General features: G+C 36.9%; 1 protein-coding gene across 1 annotated transcript in view; it reads left to right on the forward strand.

Moving 5' to 3' along the window:
* The window catches only part of FOCAD (focadhesin), a 116,883-nt gene that overhangs the window by 53,558 nt on the left and 41,667 nt on the right, over positions 1-21,658 (forward strand). Inside the window, 7 exon segments of the mRNA XM_050716575.1 lie at positions 781-907; positions 10,925-11,059; positions 11,435-11,485; positions 12,237-12,320; positions 13,809-13,941; positions 15,801-15,989; positions 16,258-16,379. Of these exon segments, the coding sequence (XP_050572532.1) occupies positions 781-907; positions 10,925-11,059; positions 11,435-11,485; positions 12,237-12,320; positions 13,809-13,941; positions 15,801-15,989; positions 16,258-16,379 (841 nt within the window).

Here is a 21,658-nt window from a genome sequence, read left to right on the forward strand (position 1 = left end):
TGTTCATAATGCAGTTAGAAATTTCTTGGAAGAAAGTGCGAGCAATTAGAGAAAGCCCGAATGTTCTATGCATATAAATCACCTCAGCAGATGCTATTTACCCAAAGTTCTTACAGAATCAGTGAGAGGATCTACCGAGTCAGTAGTTGAAGGTTTTTTGTTTGTTGTTTTTTTTGGTGTTTGTTTTGTTTTGTTTTACCCTGAGAGGCTGAATGAATACTAAAGGACTGGAAACAAACAGGTAGCCCATGAAGTCATTGAAGGAGAGAGACCAAAGAAATAGCTGAAGCAAAAATGTATTTGAAAAGAAAGTTCCTAGCTGATGGGGATGATTTATCAGGCCAAACAAAGTCTTTTTTTGCCAGAATCTGCAACGATACACAGCAGTGAGTGCCTATAGAGGACTACAAGAAATAAGCAGAGGGTAGTGTCTTTAATAGCACACAGCAGATTTTTTTTTCTTGGCAACTTCTTGATGGTATAATATTTTCAAATACATCCTTGAAAAAGAGTTCTATAACTTAACTATTTGATGATTTATTTATTTATTTATTTTTATTTCAAACTTGATGCTTGTTTATTTACTTCTGTCTGACCTTTAGAGCTCTCTACCACTTCCTCCCTTGTATTTTTTTCCTCTCAGTTTTAGTCTATGTTAGTAGTTACTTGTACAGAACCCATACTTAATGAATTTTTGTATATCCAGTAGAATTTGTGTGTATGCATGAATACCACCCTATTATCTTCATGTTTGTTTTTTTTTTTTTTTTTTCCCTTTAGGCCATACCAGCATGGAGCAGACATGTTGGCTGCTATTTCCCAGGTATTAAATGACTGCACAAAACCCGATCAAGCTTCACCTGCTGCTATAGTATTACAGGGTCTTCAGGCACTTTGTGAGGCTGAGGTAAGGTTAAATTGCCTTGTCACTGTGTTTCATGTTTTGCTTGCGGACATTTTTTTTTTCCTCTAGTAGACTTTATTTTTTGAGCGCATTCAATTCTCACAGATTTTTTCTTCTAGTGAATAGAATTTCTTTCTTCCAGCATTAGTTAACTGTTCCTGAGAGACTGTACTGTGATTTTTCACTGCAGCGGGTCAGCCCTCAGTGCTTGGGTTAGAATTGAAGTCAGCATCACAGTTTGTGTCAAAAACACCCTTTCATGCATTTTTTCCTTCAGATATGAAAGGAACAGCTATCTGGCACATAATTCTGATTGGCTGAAAAGTATGTTAATCATCTCGTTTGTCTTATCTTCTTCCTGGACTACCCTTCTGACTCTTATTCACATAGTTTACCTGGTAGGGAATGGAATCACTTGTAATGGGGAGGCTCTGTTTTAATGTAATGCATTCATTAGTGATGATAAGGACAGATGAGCATTGGAACATGTTGCTGTCTCTGTTCTTGGAGGTTTTTCAGTTGCATTTGGATAAAACCGTGAGCAACTGGCCCTGATCTCATAGTAACCCTGCTTCAAGCAGGAGATTGGACTAGAAACCTCCTTTCCAACCCAAATTGTCCTGTGGTTCTGTGAACCCCACAGTTAGGATCCAAGACCCCTTGTTTGCAGTGACATCCCAGACGTGGCGATGCAGACGTGCTTAGAATCATCCTCTGGACACACTGTAGACTGTGCAGGCTGTCTGAGTTAGTGGACTAATGATAGCCTGCAGGAATATGTGATTACCCGTTCACTGCCAAACAGCAATTTTAAGTTTATCCGCTTCCTGACTCTTAGTGCAGTGTTTACCGCATTTAAGCTGATCCAGTAAAAGATGCCAGCCATTAGCACATTATACGTGTGTAATCACGTCAACAGTTCAAGAACAACACAGAAAGTGGTTAGTAGTCCATAGACATTAATATTTAATATAGTTAAATAGCTTCAAGCAATGGGTACAGAGAACCAACTTGTTCAGGGTAATTAATGTATTTGTTTTTGGTATGCACTTTGGCTCTTCTTAAGCTCATAGACATTCTTTGAATGCTGGCCTCAGTATTGGTGGTGTTTTCCCAAGCTGGATTATGTTTAGACTTTGTTTTTTGCAAAGAACCAGGACCTAAGTCTATAACAAATAGACTATCACTTCCTATAAAAAAACATCCTTTGAGAACAGAAGTACTGGACTACTGGTGAGAAGTGGTAAGTCTGAGACCACTCTTGGTACTCAGAGTAGAAGAAAGGGAATAATCACTTTATGGACATTGAACATTTTCCTTTCCTAATTCTTACAGGCCATCTTGAGCCTGCTTTGTTTCCCTAACTTCATGACAATGTAATGCTTTGAGAGACTAGACCTGTCATTGTTGGGATACTGAAACTTTAATAGAGTATATTCCCTTGTGTTTTGGTAAACTGGGTAACCATTTGGGGGTAAGTAATGCAGTGTATCTTTTATTTAGTATTTAGATTCCAGTCTGCAGAGCAGAAACCTGACAGGTCGTAGTCAAAGGGTTTTGTTTCGGTACTTTCTCACTTTCTGCCACTGTCTCAATAGATAACCATGTGAAAGGGATTTGATCTCTTTGAGCTTTTCAGCGTGTAGCTTCTTAGGCACAGGATTTTAGTGAGCACCTAATTTTTAGTCAACTTCTGCACTGGTATAACAAGCTACATTTTCCTATGTTTAGTGTTGACGTAGTTGATGAGGGAACTGTATATGTTCGGTGACTTGTCAAAGCAGGGTTCTGAGAGTCTCAGAAAGGCTTCTTTGTAAAAGTAATGCTGTAGTAAAAACTTGCTGTAACATTGATTTTTTTGGTCAAATGTTGTGGAAGAATAGTTTTCCAGTTCATTGACTGCAGTAATCATTTGGTGTAAATGTAAAGGCTTTATGCAAAGTAAGTAACACCACACGAATAGCATTGGGAGTATTAGTTTTGCTTTTGCATGACTTACAAGGAGGGCGAAGCCCCTTTTTTATTTTATTTGTGTGTCTAACTAAAGGTTTTTTAATGAGTAGTACACAGTGTCTTGCGCATCAAAAATGTAAAATACACACAGTTCTTGCCAGACCACATTTCCTGTTTCTGGGCAAATTTTGTTTTTATTTTTTTCTAATGTGATTTCAACAGAAGTCAGTGTATCTGCTATGAGGCCATCTATCCTGGCTTCTAATTGGTTTCATGTGTCAAGTACTGTATGGAAGCCAAGAAACATTCAAGAATGAAAATGCTAAGCATGGTATTTTAAGCCCCTTTCCAGCCTTTTTGTGGAAGTGGTTTCTTGTTGTTTACTTCCTCAATCGACATTTATTTGTTTTATTGATCAGAAAGCAAACAGCAGAGCAATATAATGAACTGAAAACTTATGTGAAAACAAATTAGGTTGACTGAGTTTGACATTTAGAAGGAATTACAAAGCCGGATGTTGTTTAAACAGCATACACTTAATAACTGTATTCTTAAAAACATGAATTTGTACTGAGATATTATCATAAAACCGTTACATTCTTCTTGGACTCAAAGTTTCTGTCTCTTTACCAGGTCTGATTCATGGCTCACTCTCATCTTCCTTACTTTGTATCACTGGCCTTGTCCATAGTTAACAACCTAATTTATATTTGAACTCTTTAGCCAGCAGTGTCTTACCTGTGCAGAATAGATGTTGAAGGCACATGCCAGGGTCTCCGCTTTGTGCCAGAATAAGCTCTCTGTATAGGTAGGAGTTTTTCATAACAATGAATGAACAAGTAAAACAACTTGCCTAGAAACCTTATTGGTGTGTGCTGAGTCCGGCTGGTCTGCTGAACACTTAGAGTCAGAATATTTGCAATAGTAAGGATACATTTGATTTTCTGATTGCCCGTTGCTGCTGCTAAAAGTGCCTCCGCTTCTTTTTATCCATCTGAACTTACTGAATAAAAATCACGTTACCAGCTTTACTTTCAAGTCAGCTACCAAATTTGTTTCAATGTGTGTTCATTGCTGGTGCGATTTCTGGTTTTTGAAAGCTGGAAGTATCAAAGGTATGTTCGCAGTGTAAACATGATTCTTCTTCCTATGATTGTATTATATTATATAATTATGAACAGTTCCTCTGTCTGCACCTGCCAAACCCCAACATCTTAATCTTGGAAACATTTGCTACAGTGATCTGGCATTTTCTGTGGCATACCAATGTAGTGTAGCCAGTGTTAGCACATTTTCTTCTGTCTTTCTACTTATTTTTGCTGTCCCAAGCTTTTCTGCTGTATATATTTTGTTAATTCATTTGATTTTTATTATCAAAATTCTAACATCGTCTTCTGGTTTCAGCAACAGAATAGCGAGTACTCTTGCAGTCTTTGTAAGAAATGGAATATAGCAATAGCTTTCTGGACAATGAGTAGCTTCAGGAAGACTGAAATCATTGGTGTATTTTAGGTGAAGAAGTTACTACTTTTTCTAAGCTTAGGAAAATTTGATTTTCTTCAGAACACATAATATGACAATAAATATACATAAATATATATATACACAATAAGTATATTAAAAACTAAATGTTATCTTAAACTGTGCAATTTAAAAACACTAACAATGGCTTTTAAGTTGTATTTTACATCTCCTGTTTGGTCTTCATCTATTCGTTGCAGGCACAAAATAAATTAAGGAAAACTGTGATCTAAATGCTTAGCAGAAACTGGAAAACTGTGTAGTCCACAAAAATTCCCATTTTGTAGCTGAAACTTCATTGTAAGCATTTCACATTTAAATGCAGACAGAATGGATAGAATGATCACAGCCAGCCTTTTTTTGTGGAAATGATGCTGAGGTGTGGTTCTGCTGTTAATGCTCAGAATTAATAGAAGGACTTCTGCCTCTGCAGCACCATCATATCAGCTGATAGAATATCTTCAGTTGTATGGGACCCACAAAGATCAGACCCTATGTCTGAGACTGCTGTCCAAACGCTTCTTCAACTTCAGCAGACTTGCTGCTGTGACTGCTTCCCAGGGAGCCTGTTCTGGTGCCCGACCACTCTCGCAGTGAAGAACCTGTTCCTAACATCCAGCCTGAACCTCCCGTTTTGGAGGAATGTTGGAGTATTGGGCAAAATACATTTGAAAGAAAGATGGGTTTATTTACTCTGATTTACTCCTGTATTGTATTTGTCTTTAAATTTCAGAAGGCAGCAGGGGTCTGTTTTTTGTTAACATAGTAGGTTGCAGTTATGTAAAGCAATGGTATGACGTTTACTTTTGCAAGTTGCAGGTATTTCTCTAGTTGGCTGTTAGGTATAACATTTAATAGCAGAGGTTGTGTCTGGTGGCTTTTGCTGCAATTACATGTTCTGGAAAGATTCAAGTAAGTTTTGTCCTAGTTGTAGTTGAGAGGAGATGGAGGATTTCAGGCAATCATTGTGAAAGATGTGGGGTTGCTCTGCAATAAATGGTGAATAAAATATGTTGACATGGGTACCATCATATTTATTATTTGGATATTCAGATTCAAAAGATTTTACAGAAAAGCAAGAGAGGAAGACAAATAATTGAGGAATAGCCACCTGAGGATCATGTGGGGACAATGACAGACTGAGGAATCTGGTTTGTCTTTCTGTTGAACCTACCAGATCAGTTTTAATAAGAACTACAATTGTACTGGGGTACCGTTTTTCTTTTCTGCATACATTAGTAAGTGATCTCAAGGTTGCTAAGAGGTGATGGAGTTGTTTAGAAAGCTGTTAAATAAGGGCTATTCACAACTGTGTTTTCTAGGTTAGAAAGCAATGCTGCTTTGGTCAGTTTTTCAAAACGCCATAAGTTTTGAGCAAAATAAATGTCTTGACTGCAAAAAAATAAAGGAGAAAAGCCCTCTTCTTATATGATGCTACCTCAGGATAGAAAATTTATAGGCTGTAAGATGGTAATTGTCCCACTATGCATGCTAGTGGTCACATGGAGTGATCAGCTGTGTCAACCACAACCTTGAGAACTGCTCCTACACAAGTGTTGTGGTCCACAATCCACCCAACAGGAGAGGTAACTTGCTCCTTGTAACTTGCTTCTCATTATTTCTGTTGCTATTTATCTGCTACTTTTAGAGCAGTAGGTCACATGAAGTAGGAGTGCATTTTATCTCTTTGACATCAGGAAATCTTATCTTTTATTTTTTTCCCTTCTAGCAAATACGTTTCTGTTTAGTAGGTTGTCCAGAAGTAAGCTTGCCATTTTAAAGTAAAACTTAAATAGAACAAGAAAACACAGTGCATTCTGTTTTATATTTGTACCAGAAGTACTGAGAGCTCCAAAGTTATATGGTTGTCATATAACTTAGGTTAGAAAGATTGCCTTTTTAATGGTCTTACCTGTTATCTGAAAGCGGATAATGTGTGTAATACTCTAGGAGAGAATTAAATGAAACTGTCTTGGTTAGCTTATCATTTAGTAGTCCTCCTTTAATCAGACTCCACTAGTATACAAATTTATTTGTGTTTCTAATTCAAGGTATATTTTCTGTTTCCAGACAACCAGCTCATTACCAAGTTAAAAATTCAAGATAAGTTTAGTAAGTTTAATTCCATATAAGTTTAGTAAGAACTTACTGTGTTAATAGACATGTCTGTTCTTCTGGGTACTGAAGAGATATTTCTCATTCTTGCAGATAATGTGTTTCAAGAGATGGGAAGGGGAGGCATCGTTTTCACTCGCAATGTAATCAGATTAATTGTTTCTAGCCTTCAGTGTTCGTTACCATAGAAATATTCCCATGGGTTTTCAATTCATAAATTGATTCAACTCAAAAGGCATCTCCAGTTTTTGAAACTGTTCGCTAAAGTGTTCTTTGCAGGCAGTGAAATGACTGCTTAATTCAGCAATTAGCTATGATATTGAGCATGTTGTTTTTCTCAATGCGGAGTAATGCTAAAACTGTCTTTTTCAATGCCTTTATGGAATATGTTAATAAACATCTCTTAATTTAATTTCATTATATAGGTGGATTTGTATTTGTCTCTGAGTCTTCTGTTGTTTTGTTTTAATTTCATAGATCTGGAAAAAAATTTTGTAACAGTTGCAGTGATTGTTTAAGGAAAAGTTTTAATTTGCAGTTCGGGTATGTTTCCCCTTTAAAAGGCTCAGTATATACTTTTTTTTTCTTTTAGACTTTGATTCTGTGCCCTGCATTGTTATGGGTTTGGGTGTTCGTGTTTTTATTTTGGTTTTGTTTGGTTTTTGCTTTGTGGCTTTTTGCTCCATTGTTGTTGTCTGAAATCTGAAAGATAAATAGTAGCAACAGATAACTACTCTGACAGTATTATTTTAGACAAAGTGACAGCATCTGAAAAGTGAAATTCTCCACAGGGAGCAGTGTGGGATTTGATCAAATGCTGCTGGGAAATTGTTGAAGTTTTCGCTAGAATATATTGCTCCTTACAGAGAGAAAACATTGGCAACTGGAAAAATCTTGCAAGGAAAAATGGTCAACTTTTTGTACCCATAATAGTGTCTGTTTTCCTATGGAATACAAGCACTTCTCTTTGTGACCTTTTGGACTTCAGCTAGAACTACGCAACTGGCTGAATATCTTATACTCATTTTCTAGTGCCTAGAAGTGCCAAACATTATATTGTATTGACTACTCATTGAACCATCATACAGATCTTGAAAGACAAAAATGAACCAGGTAAAGCTTATTTTTATATCCAGGAAAAGCTAAGTAGAGCCAATCGTGTGTTACTGCTGTGCTGTAATTACAGTAGCAGTGTGCATAGGTACTCATTATTTTCTTCACTATATGGAGTAAATTGAATAAGTTGTGTTGAATAGCTGAGTAGTAGTAAAGACTTAGTCTTTCAGCTTTATGGAAGATAGGATGAATACTGAAGACATCACTGATGGCAGCAACTCTTCTAACACATAGAAACATCCTGAACACCTCACCCTGAATGTTCTCAGTGCTACCAGATACTGCAACATCCTCCTCTGTCAACTCTCAGAAACAGGCTCGTTGATGAATTGACTGCTTCTTTTTTCATATCAAGTGTACATTAGTCCTACAGATAAATTTACCTAATAAAGAGTTATAGATGAATGGCTTAAAAACAAACAAAAAAAACTACTTCTGATAAAACTTATATCAGGAGAAGTAGATGTGGGACAGCCACATACAATATCATCACAGAATCACAGAATGGCTTGGTTTGGAAGGGACCTTAAAGATCATCTAATTCCACCCCCACTGCCATGGGCAGGGACACCTCCCACCAGACCAGGTTGCCTAAGGCCCCATCCAACCTGGCCTTGAACACCTCCAGGGATGGGGCATCCACAGCTTCTCTGCGTAACCTGTGCCAGTGCCCCACCACTCTCAGACTAAAGACTCTCTAATCTGCCCTGCCTGTATTTGTGCTTGAGATTGCCTTGACCCAGGTGCAGGTGGTTGATTTTTATTTTAATGAACTAATACCTTGGGGTGCAGGACCTAGCACTTGCCCTTGCTGAGCTTCATGAGGTATGTATAGACCCACCTCTCAAGCCTGTCAAGGTCCTTCTGGATGACATCCCTTATTTGCTCAGTATCTCTGCACCAGCTTGTGAAACCAGTTTATGGAATCATTGTGCTCTAGCTGGAGAGTGAAAGCAGATCTTTTCATGCGAGGTCTTAGGGTCTGATTTAAGCTCTCAAAGCTGAATACAAGAAACACATGAACACACAAAGAAAGTGACTTGCATGATCTTATGCGTCAGCAATCCAGTAGTTGTCTATTAATTAGGTCTTAAGGCAATGAGGAATCAGGAAACAAATAATGAAATAACTTGTAAAAATTTAAGACAAAGTCTTACCCAGTACGAACTACATGCAGGAATGTAGTACAACTGTGCATCTTTTCTGTCAGTATTCCTTTTTACAGTTAGGAGAAATCAAAGCCGTTTCATTCTTCCAAGGTCTCTAAGAAAATAAAATTCTAATGCCTGCTTCCTAATCCTTTCTTATGATTCAAAAGCTTAATCTCTCTCTACTGTAAAATTTCATACTAATAATGTGTGAATTTCTGAATTTCTAGGCATAGCATCTTGAATGCCTTAATGAGTGGTTGCTAACCATTATATAGACTCATGACTTTGAATTAGAGATAGTTTGGTAAAGTACATAAGAAAAATCATGAACTTAAGCACAAAAAGTGATCTCATATTTAGTGAGACTGTTCATGTATTTAGAGCTATGCTGAAAATAGAATGCCTGTTTGTATTGAGGCCTGGAAAATGAAGCATGTTTCCAGAGTATTCTTCTGAGTATCTTGCATAGGAATGAATTATCTATTGACTTGATAAATAGAACCTTTTTTTTTTTTCTGTGAAACAACACTGTAATACAAGGGTTGATGAAAGTGTAATTTATAATGCACTTGTGAGCCATGAAAGTCGGAGTTGACTGGGGCGAAAAAGTCGAGAGATTTGTCATTGCGTATCAAGTGTTGAATGTGAATGGGGAAGAAGTTCTTCAAAGGGAACTGAATCTTACATAAATTTTGGCTGTTAGAGTATATAATAAAGATATATACATATTTATATATCTGTTGAGCAGATCCATAAGACTTACCATAGTTTTAGCTTAGCATAGCTGTAACACTTTCCACTTCAACTTGGACGGGAATGAGAATTCTTTTCTGATGGTCTTTTTTGCCACCTAACCCCCAGGACTGTTAAGTTTTGAAACTTAATTACTTAGCTTTCCCTACAGGTATTAAAGAGCAAGGTAGAATTCTTTCAATGTGGTGTTACCTTTTTGTTAGAGGAATTGATTTATTTTTTCATCCATGCTTTCTAAGCTGAAAAAATATCAGCCTCAAAACGACACCTTGCAAGGTGCTCTGAGTATTGGATTTCATTATCTGTAATGACAAGTTACTTTGTTTTCCAGGGTGCATTTGTCCTATAGCCCTAGTGGCATTCTGAATGGGAAAAACTACAAGAGCATGAATTTCCAGTTTATGCTGGATTCTTTGTAGGATGGATGCCTGCAGATGCTCCTGGTTTTAGCTGCATTTCCCAAATTTTGGTGTGGTTGATTTTTATTTTAATGAACTAATATCTCGGGATTGCAAAAACATATCTGAGGGGCTTCTATCTATCAGCTTCTATTTAATGCAAAGTAACTTTCTGGCCCCTAATAGGACTGCAAGGGGAGATTTAAAAGGGTAAGCCTAGCTACTGTCTGCTGAGGACTTGGAATTCAAATTAGAAGACCCCAAATTAATAAATTAATAGAATAAAAATAAATTCCATGATTTTCAACCAGTTTCACAGTATTTCTAAGTTAACAGTTAAAAGCATGATGTTACTGTTTGTCTTCCTCACAGAATGATTTTTTTTCATGTGTGTGGTTCATTTTTCCTTTAGTGTCAATTGTTCAAGAAATGAACTGCTTAGTTTAGGGCTCGTGAAGTTATGGTATTAGTGTTTATTTTAGTTTGACTTTTTTTCAATGCCTTCTGGATTCCTGCAGCTTTACATTCCTCCTTTCTGTTCCACAAATTCATTGGGATTTGGTTGTGTTTAAACACTAAGGACGTTTTGTTTTGGAGGGCTCCCGAGAAACATAGCTTCCTCTGCCTCCATCCTGTTGAACTCCAGAGACAGCCTGCTCATAAGCTAACTGAAGTCAAGTAGAGTGGTTGTGTTATATGAAGATAGATTCTGCATCTGCAGCTTTATTTGTACTGCTGCAGTACTCTATTTATTCCTATTGGATAGCTGCTTTGTCTGATGAGGTTTCATCTAATATTATTGCATGACATCAGTGAATACATTATGAGATGGTTAATACAAATGTATTTTTAACATGCTTGGAGCTGCTTTTTTTTTGTTTGTTTGTTTTTAATGCAACCTATATTAATTCATATTCCTGAGTAGGAAGAAAGAAAGCAAGTGCTGGAAGCAAATGTTGTGCCATGCAGGTTGGGATTGCTGTTATTAATGATGCCTCCAACTTTCCCTTCAGGTTGTTTGCATTCGTTCTACGTGGAATGCTCTGTCACCAAAGCTGAGTTGTGATACAAGACCCCTTATTTTAAAAGCACTGAATGAATTGTTTGCTCTGGTTCCCTCATTAACAGTGAATACAAATGAATATGAGGTATGTATGGACTTAGGTGATACTTTTTCTTTTCATGTATCTTTGTATATGAGTTTTATAAGTGCCTGCTTATTTTTGACTATCTTTAAAATTGCACCCCTGGCCCAATTCATTTCCACAGAGTTTCATGATTTTAGCTTGCATTAATGAATCTGAGGAGCTAGGCGAGAAATTGCATTGTAAGGTTGATCAGATGTTTCCCCCTTCCCAGAATGTAAGGACATGTGAGTGTGTTTATGGTTCAGACCTGTGCCCCTTCCACTTTCCTAGTTCAGTACATGTTGAAGCAGCAGATTGTATAAGGTAACTTGCCTTTATTTCAACTGCTTATTTGCTTAAAGAAAATCTGAGTTCATGTGTTGTTTGCTTTTATAGAAATTCAAAGCTCAAGTTATAAGCTTCCTTTGGAAAAACACACAAAACAAGGTAGGTAACAACTGAAAATATTAATAACTGAATATTAAGTTTTATATGTTTCTGTCAAGAAAAGGTTATCAGTGTCAGCAATCTTATTTTCTTCTTGTCATCCACTGTTCAACACTGTTTTTGAAGCAGTTTGATGCACATGAAAAGTGGTAGGTAACTGGTGGTCCTGAGATATACAACTCCCAATAAAAATTGCAACACCAAAGTAGTTTGATTCTCCTGGTAGACTTCAGCATTGACAAGGTAAAGCTCTTGGTTAAGCTGAAGCTGTGATAACTAACTCAATTTGGAAAATTCCAAAAACAGGGCTTTAAACTAACTAGGTAAGTACAACATGTATAGGTCAGCACAGACCAACTACACAGGTGTGTACACCTGATTTCTTTGGTGGGGTATTGCAACAGTGGGAGTGCTGAGCCATTGTAGCTGTAAGGCTAGTAGAAGCAAAGAAATTTATTTTAAATGTAGTTTATTTTTCCACTTACTTACACTTAATACAGTAATGGAGTATAGCAATTGGAATGTTATCAGGGCCTATATAATTCGTCTTTAGTTGGCATTTGTATATAAAAGTAAGCAAGAAATTTGGAGAGTTTCTCAGGAAAGCATTGCTGTCTAAACAAAAACAAAAAAAAAGACAGTTATTCTTTTTCAGTGTTCAGTGGTTAGGCTTTTAGTCTGTGGTTTCCAGTATATAGCAATGCCATATGCTATGCTTGTGATTGTCTTTTTCTTTCTGCTAATTTTCTAGGATGCTATTGTAGCAGTTTCAGCTTACAAAGCACTCTCGTCGTTTGGCTCTGAAGAACATACAATTCTTCACCTTCCTGAACAGGTAGCAATGTTGTATGTTTAGCACAGAAGACATGTCACTTCCAGCTTACATGAGTTGTATTTTCTTAGAAGGATGTGTCATCTGTATGAGACAACCCTGGGAACTTCATAGAAGGACAATGAGCTCCTGCTAATGAAATGGGATGGTATTGCATATGATTAGCATAACTAAGGTTTATGAGAGAAGAAAGCCACAAGTGGAGGCTAAGCAGGGGCTCAGCAGTCAGAAGATAGTTTTTCTTCTTTCAGTAGTTAAGTAGTTAAGCAGGTTATTTGTTTATTTGTTATTTGTTGGGCACCTGATTTGCATTTTATGGTCTTCTGATAATACATGCAATCAAGCCTTGACACTAAGGAGCTCTTTTATGACTGCAATAGATGGAACAGTATTAGTATATGTGCTTAGTACTCTCTTATTCCTGAAATGGGCAAGTCGTTTTGAGATTTGTTTCTTTGGAACTAAGCTGAAAACTTTTTCTTTGTTTGTTTTGAACTTTTAAAGCATGATATTTTACTTTTTTGTTGATAGAGGCAGCCAGAAAGGAATTGAAGTTATTTATTGGACAATTTGTTAAGTATGTAGAGGGCTGCTAAAATGTGAAACTTCAGTCTGATCAGTTGACTCAGTAACCTTACAAAATGAAATAGTAGAAGGAGAAGAACATGTAAGGTCATCTATGTGAATTATTTTCTTCCTTTTTAGAATAACCTTGTAAGGTAGATTGGGCAATAATTGGTACTACATTGGTACTTTATGATATAGTAAATATTTCTGTAAGATTTTATTTCCTGCCTTTTAATATGATTGGCTCTGTTTGGGAGTTGTAACTGCCTATTATGAAAAGGCCAAAACAAGCAGCTTTAAAATTAAAAGCCATACTTTCTTTATATAAATCAATGAGAAGAGTTGAGCATAAACCTTGCAAATGAAGAATGCTTTTGTGTAGAAGAGCACAAGATAGAAAGAGGAAAAGCTTTTAACGCTGCTGCAATGCTAAGTGCGTATTTCAGTATTATCGGTGCTGCTACTTTACACATGTTAGAAAACAAATATTTTTTCATTGAAAGCATTTTGAATATGTTGTAGTTCTTTAAATTCTCAAAACTCATATAAAATTATCTTTTTAAATTGAAAATGCTCTGTGCGTATTAAAGTGCCAATATAAAACATTATTTTTCTCTATGCTGGAAGAATCAGAATGAAAATTAAATTTTAGTAATACTATTTCAGTCCATGAACGTCAAGATCAATTTCATTACTACAGGTATTATGGATTTACATACCCATGTGATTTCTATCAACCAATTCTGCATTTAATTTAGGTACAGGGAAAGCTTTAATTCTTTCAGCTTCAAATTAATGAAATGGAGTGAAATTAATGGAATAGGGAACTTTTCATATTTAGTTGCTATTTTTGACATTTGGAATCATGAAAATGAATGAGGATTCAGAGGTTTTGTGCTGACATTTCTTTTTTTAATCTTTCAGGCACGAGGAGAAATTGACCCACTGGAAGAGACAGACATGAATGAAGAGGAGGAGGAGAAGGAGCTGGACCTTTTTGTTCCAGGTTCTTCATATATCAAACTGTTGTTTCTAACACCAGCTTCTGTTTTAGGAGGTATAGTATTTTCAGTACTTATGGTTGCTTTGCAGATTTGTAACAACAATGACTGTACAGGCCTTTGGCTTTCTTATAACGGAATGTCATGTTAAAGAGCAGCCTGATGATGATCTTTGTTACAGATTATTTTTGATTTCCGTAGTTTTTCGTCCTGAATGTCTGAGAATTGAAACCTGTTAGTCAGAGAGTGAAAAAAAATCACATATAACAAAACTGTAAAATTCAAACAGCAACTAGTTTTATTATTGTTATTCAGAGACTATCTCTGCAGGAAAGTTGTGAAGAATTTTGTTTCTGTAAAGTAAGTCGCGTCTTTTCTCCTTCAGACTGATTACAAGCTTTAAAATAAGATTTCCTGTCATTTGCTGCACATGTAGATGTTCATGAAATCTACCCAGATATTTCAGTGCTTTTCTATCTGGCAGCCTAAATCCTTGGGTTGTATCTCTTGCACGAAGAATTGATTTTAATGCAATTCAGTCCTTTGGCATGACTAGCAAGTGCAGTAATGCAACAGCAGTGAGTATTCCTTGTCTTAGGGTGTCTCTGTAAATGTGGATAGTTAACAACAGAGAAAGAAAAGAGTTGGCCTCTTACAGATTTTTTCTCTATTGCTGTAACTGCCCTAAACAGAGAAGCTCTTATAAATGTATAGGTGGGTGGGTAGTGTTTTTCTGTCATAAAATTTAGTTTTCTTGGAAGAATATATATCATTGAGAACTGGGGACAAAGAGTTATAGTTTCTTCTTGAATCACTGTAGTGAAATTTGCTAAATGCATTGTGAGTTTTTTTGTATGAAATATGTTGGCATTACATGTAGAAAAAAAATCCACAGATATAGGTACCTTTCCTGTCATGATATAAAAACCTATCAGATTTAGACTACTGCTCCATTATGAAGTTGATATGGGAAATAATATTGCCAAAAAATATGGTAACTTAGTGAAAGTAGGAGATTTAAGGAAGCTCCAGTATAAACCTACTTTATTTCAAGCTGTGAGAGGTATTTCTGGGACCTAAGAAAGACAAATGAATGCTGTTTTGTCTCCTATGTTCTCAAGTTTCTAGTCAACGCAGGGCTACATCTGATTTGAGAAAAAGTTTCAAGCCTGGTTATTATAAAACCCCTTAAAACTTGGTTGTATAATAAAAGCACTAACAGACTCCTAAACATATCAGGTTTGCAAGATGCTTGTATAATGCTGGCTCTTAGCTGCTAAGAGGTACTTCAGATTGACTTCACAAATGAGCAGTAGTTTTATTTTAATTCTGTAAGCTTTATTCCTAGCTAGACTATAAAATGAATGGCTTAAGAGCGCAGAACCTAATAAACAACATCTACTGCTATGGTCTCTCTGTCTGTATCCCGTTTGCATAGACACATTATACTTCCATCTACCCTCTTTTCATTGCACTTCTCTTAAATCTCCTTAAGAACAATCTGTTTTCAAAGACAAAATTTATTACTAGGTTGAGAAATATGATTTAAATTTCTCATTTGTTCTTCTGCAAGCCTGTGCCAGTGTAACTAGTGTAACAGTAAAAGAAAACAATCATCAGCTCAGAGAGTAGTTAAGGCTATTTTTCTTCTCTGCCCAAGTGTCTGATAAGACACATTCAGAGCTTCTTGAAGTTGCAGCAGCAGCAAATATGGGTTGAGAATGACTTGCAAAGGGTTCTCCTTTCCTTGACCTTGAGCTTTATTCTAAATATGTCATTACTGGATTAGCTAAGCATACATGCCCTGAAGTATAGATGTCCATCGGTTGGGGTTTTCCATGGTTTGTTTGTTTTCCCAGTCACCAGTCTCTGATGTTGCCTTTCCTCTATGATCCCTTCTTTGTGCTTTATCCAGCATTTGAAGAGTTTGCAACATCACTTGTGAAACAGGAGATGACCAACATGCCCCGTGGTGTGTATCATTCCGCCTTGAGAGGAGCAGCCACACGCTCAGACCAGGGGAAGACTGTGGCAGGTGTTCCAAATTTCTTGCTGAAAATGTATGAGAGGAACAAACAACCAGGAATGACACCAGGCCTTGCAGGTAGGGTGCCACTTTCTTAGATTTAAGGAAGTATATGCACTTTAATCCAATGATTTATTGGATCAGAATCTGAGAGTGAATCTGCTTAAGAAACAGTGATGTCTTATGCCACTTGCATACGTCTACATATGCCACTTAGGCTTTAAGATTGTTGGTTCGATTTAGTTTAACATCTCTTTGGGTTCCCAGTTGTCACATGTAAAACTTCTGAACTATATCAAGAGTATTTTTTATTGAGCTTTCTTTTTGCCTTCCCTCCCGCTTTAAGCTGGCATGCTGCTGTGTTACGATCTTCCAGTTCATATCGGCAAAGATGGCAAGCCTATTAATCGCTTTCTGGCTAGCAGGGGACACAATTTCCAGCAAATGTTGGTAGCCCTCATTCATGAGGTAAGGTGCTAGCTTTTTTTTCCCCTTTTTGGAAGTGTTATGCTTCCTTCTTCTCTCATTTGTTTATGGTAATTGGTAAGTAGTAGCTACAGAAATGGCATGTGTGAATGTATCATAATTAACAAAAGTTGCTGTGAAGGATGGTTGAATTGAACAGGTAAATACATTTTTGAGTGTTTACTGTGAAAATCAGAAAAACAAAAAGGTAGCCTTTGCCTTTTTCTGCCTTGCATTACTATTTACACCTGCCTTATACCTGCTGTGTCTAACCAGTTCTAGCTGAATAGAAAGTCTGAACAACGATGGGGCTCCATTGAGAAATGAAGTCTATATTTCCCCTAAGACTTGCTGTTTTATTATGTCTCTTAAATGTTGCAACTCCCTGACCTATTATAATACCATGCAATCATCTTTGGCAAACTGTAATATTTGTGTGGTTTTGGAAAAAGAGCAAGAAGTAATCTGCCCATTTAATCATTACAGAAAATGAAGTGCTTATAACCATTTTTTGTAGAGGGACTAGTTATGGTATTTAAATGATTGATTTGAAAGTTGAGTTGAGTATCTCAGCCTTACAGAACAGAAGAGAAGGCTCTGGGGTGACCTTATTGCAGCTTTTCAATACTTAAATGGGGCTTAAAAAAGATGGAGAACAACTTCTTGCTTGGGCAGATAGTGAGAAGACGAGGGGGAATTACTTTAAACTGAAAGAGGGGAGATTTAGATTAGAGGTTAGGAGGAAATTCTTCACTTAGAAGGTGGTGTGGCACTGGAACAGGTTGCCACAAGAGGTTGTGGATGCCCCATCCCTGGAGGTATTCAAGACCAGGTTGGTCAAGGTCCTGGGCAACCTGATCTAGTGGGTGGCATCCCCACCCATGGCAGGGCCATTGGCACTAGATGATCTCTGGGGTCCCTTACAATCCAATCCATTCTACGATTCTATGGAAAGTTCATCTTTGAAAATTTCAGAGCAGTAAGACAAAATTTGCAATGAAAGAGGACCTAGAAAAAAAAATCCTAATTTTTAGGCCAGTGAGAGGAGTTATTAAAACATGCATAAGTGTATTAATTTCTTTTAAAGTTCATAAAACAATTCTGTTAATAGGATCGTTTTGTATTGCTGCAGAGATTAATTATGTGCATTTGAGGATGAATTTTCTGCTCACAGGGCATACATAAGAATGTGTAAAATACATGTCTGACATAAGCAAGAGAGCATAGATTATGAATAATAATAATAATAAAACCTATAAAATTTATATTCCATCTTAAGCAGAATCTCCAGAAATGAAAATGCATGAATAGCTGGGCATTTTAAAGACTTTTGTCTTCTCCCCACAGCAATACCAATTCCTGTTGTATTTTTTCAAGGGTAGAAAAGCTTAAACTGTCCCATGACTCTTCCTTCCTCTGTTCTATATACCGGCAATTAGAGATTATTTGATTGTAGGCTATTTTGTATGAAAGAGTACAGGGTGGATCCTGTATTGAGACTGAACCAGCACTGTGTAATAAAAAGGACTGTTTCATGTTGTACATGATGCAGAAGCTGGAAGAGAGGGAATGAATGAAGTATGAGTTGCAGGTGGCAACTGTATATCATAGAATCATAGAATATCCTGAGTTGGAAGGGACCCATAAGCATCATCGAGTTCAACTCCTGACACCGCACAGGTCTGCCCAGCTGGGTCCTGATATTCTGGTCTGCAACTGTCACACAACAGACCAGGAGCCAACGTGCTGCAGAGTTCCTTAAAGATGTTTATGGCACCACTGACACAAAACACTGTGTTATAAAATAATTATAACATAGGGTTTGAGTTGGAAGCTTGCGTGCACAGGGCTTGGGGAAATATCTGTTTGCAAACTGAAAGACTGAGCTCTTTTGTCTGCAATGGAAAACACACAGGGGCTGTGTTCTGATGCTGAGATGTGTCACCTTGACTCCTTGACATTCTCCTGGCTTTGCTGTCACGTACTGCTTCCTAATTGTTCACATTGCATTTGCACTGGTTTAATCCCTTGGTCTCTTTGGAGCTAACCAGGCAGTTCCTTCTCTAGCAAAACTGTCTGCAGCATAGCTTGCCTGAAGTTTTCAGACAGACAGTATCATGTGTACCATGCTGAATTTGGCTTCTTCTGCCTAGGTCAGTTTTCCAGCTCTGTCTTTCTTGAACATTTTCACGTGCTGGCATATACATAAAATTTATACCCCACCAGAGGGCTGTGATACAACATCTCATCATTTTGGGTCCTTAGTACTGAAAAGAATGCAAAAATTAATAATCATGGACCACAGTGACACCACATGGGTCATGGTAGAAATTTAGACTGGATCGTTCACAGACAAAAGCCAGTCTGTACCAGATGAACTGTGATTTAGAAATCCCTCCCTGTGCTGTTTTATGAAGGTAGTGTCAACAGGCTTGTAAAGTACCTTAGGTGCTAAGACCTCCCTTCCTACCCCCCAAAAAAAAGTAATGAGAGATCTTAAGGCATCTAATCAAGTATGCAAATTTAATAGATATTTTTTGCCTTAACCTCTTTACTACTAAAGAATGAAAGCATAAACTGGAGATGATATCCCTTGCCATGAGAGGAGCGTGCAGATAAATTCATGAATGTTTCCTAACTGCTTGCATGCTGTAGAGGAGAGCAGAATGGGAAGTCCACAAGAATATTGAGAAATATCATTGGAGCGGATTCATATTAATGAGTTATGGAGGAAGTGTAGGCTTGCATAGAATCCAAAAAGAAAAGCTCTGCCAGCTGAGTAGTTGCTTCGTGTAGTGGGACCTGGGTTCAGTGCCAAATATTCTGGAGAAAAATACAGATTTAATTATATGATAATAAAAGGCATATATTAAAGCATTACATAAGCAGAATTACAGTGCTGTGAAGGTCAGTTCTGCTTTTCTATTGATTCTGAATACTGGATTTTTTGAGCCTTGTGAGTCATATATCCTCCCACCCCCAAATAAACTACTGTTTTGTAAACACTCAACTGTTCCCCTACTAACACATTAATTAAAATCTCTGGTAAAAAGTAAAATGATGTTGTGTTTGTATACTAGCACTGATTTAAAACATCCAGCTGCTCAGCAAGAATTGACCTTTCATGAGCTAGCAAATTACCTTTTGAATCATAGAAACACAGCCTTAAAATGATTTGTTTTGACAAAGCATATTTTATGTGAATGTGGTGGAGTTTGTAAAATTTTAAGATACTTAACATAATATTTCTGTCTTGAGTCATTGGAATACAATCATTACTAAGTCAATTTATTCAAAGTGTAGTAAAACTAAAAAGAAATTGAAGTACGTTTAAAATACGTGAATACATCTTCAAGCAATCTTAACTGTACCCTTTTGGCGATAATTCTTAAATATAAAATTTAAACTAAAATGTATTAATAGTTCTTTCAGATCACATGTCTTTTAAATACAAAAAAGATTTTCTTTCCTTCGTTTCCTTGTACGTATAAACAGCTGGAGTTAATGTTTTCAGGAAAAAGACATTTGGACCATTGACTAGAACAGAAGTCAATTCCTAAGCTCATCTGACTGAATTTCATGCTTTTTAGTATTAATTTAGTTGTCAGTGTTCTTGTGGGAAGCAGATTTTAATGGTAAAAACAAGGAGCTTAAACTATAAAGCTTAATAGTAGCGGTATTGGTCTAAGAAAACTATGTCAGTAGTACCTAATGTTTGTTTTGTGCACTGGCCATAGGAATTAACTGTTTCTGTGAAGTCATAGCTTGAGATTTCAACACAGCACATTAAACAGTTTTTTTTATAGGTTTAAGTTACTGGAATGTCATTTCATTGCTACTGCTCTGGCATGGTTTTTTTTGTTTGTTTGTTTGTTTGTTTTTTTCTCTTACGCCTTTTAAGCTAAAAATAAATAAATAAATAACATTTTATTAAAAAGAGGTCTTAACGTTGCCTCTAAAGCATTGCAGTTAGCATAAAGTTCCAGGAAAACTGTCACATACATGTAAATGCTAAGAAATGAGAATTGCTTGGGAGATTGCAAACATCCCCTTATTTAACCTGTAGAATTTCTCAGCAGTTGTCATTTCCTTAGTTAGGGAGTAGCAGTCATCGGTATAAACACCATTAGGTTTGTGTCTCTTCACTGGCTGGATGTGCACTCACAGAATATGAGTCTGCAGGTTGCATATCTGTCTGGATCTCTGCGTGCTTAGTTGCCATTATTGCACTTAGATTTTTGAATACTGTGGCATTGGGTGCCGCTTGAGGCAACCTGTTCTAATTTTCAGAGATTCCTTATGTATAAAAGTATGATTCATGAGATTGTGGGAAAAAAAATGCAGCGAAATGAATTTCTTCTTGTGTGTTTTAAAGTCTGTAAACCATACAATTAACACAGACCTGTTTTTAGCTCCCATTCAAATCTATCAGCAACAACAGTGAAGAGGCAATTTACTGTTAAACCTTAATGGGCTAGACTGTTTCTATTTTCTAGGCGTTATCCTAGATGAAGGATTGGAGACAGCTGTAACATCTGTCAGAATGGTCAGGCAGGGGATGAGGTACAGAAGGGTCTTTTTAATGTTATTTGAACTGGTATCTCATGGGAGGCAGAACATACATTCAATAGACAGTGGTGCATTTGAAATCTGCATTTCTCTTTCCCAGTCAGTAGTGACTTGAGAAAGGAAGATCATGATTCCCACAGAAATGGAGATGTGCTGTTTGATTGTTTATTAAACACAGCTTATTAAACTCTTGTTGAAAGGACTTTTAAAGTTACTGTAATCACACTGATCAGAAGTCACCTAGGTAATGTGTTTTCTTTGTTTTCTTTAAGGCTATCTGGACCATACTGTGCAAGAAATCTCTGAGGTTTATCACAGTCACCTGGGCTAGATTAGCCAGTAATTACTTGCAAGTGTTTCAGCCTTTGGAGTAATTCTTTGTAAGGGTTTTGGGGAATAATCTCTTAACAGCTTCACTTACCTCTCAAAAATGAATGAGGATGAAGAGTCACATGTTCACATCATGCACCATATGTTTTGATGGTTCTTTGAATGTATGTTTTGCATTTAAGGAAATAAAGCTGTTAGGCCTTCAGCTAGCTACCCAGCTTTTATTTCTTTAATGGAGGTGAAGAAAACAGTTTATGCTACAAACAAAAAGCACATGAGGCAGCCTGCCTTTGGCATGCAGGTGTGGTAAATAGTGGCTTTGACAGTCTGAAGTGGTGCAGTGTTTTTAACATAAGAGGGGAGGATAGTCTTGCCTGTGTATG

This window comes from Cygnus atratus, chromosome Z (assembly GCF_013377495.2).
Source record: "Cygnus atratus isolate AKBS03 ecotype Queensland, Australia chromosome Z, CAtr_DNAZoo_HiC_assembly, whole genome shotgun sequence".
NCBI classification, from domain to species: domain Eukaryota; kingdom Metazoa; phylum Chordata; class Aves; order Anseriformes; family Anatidae; genus Cygnus; species Cygnus atratus.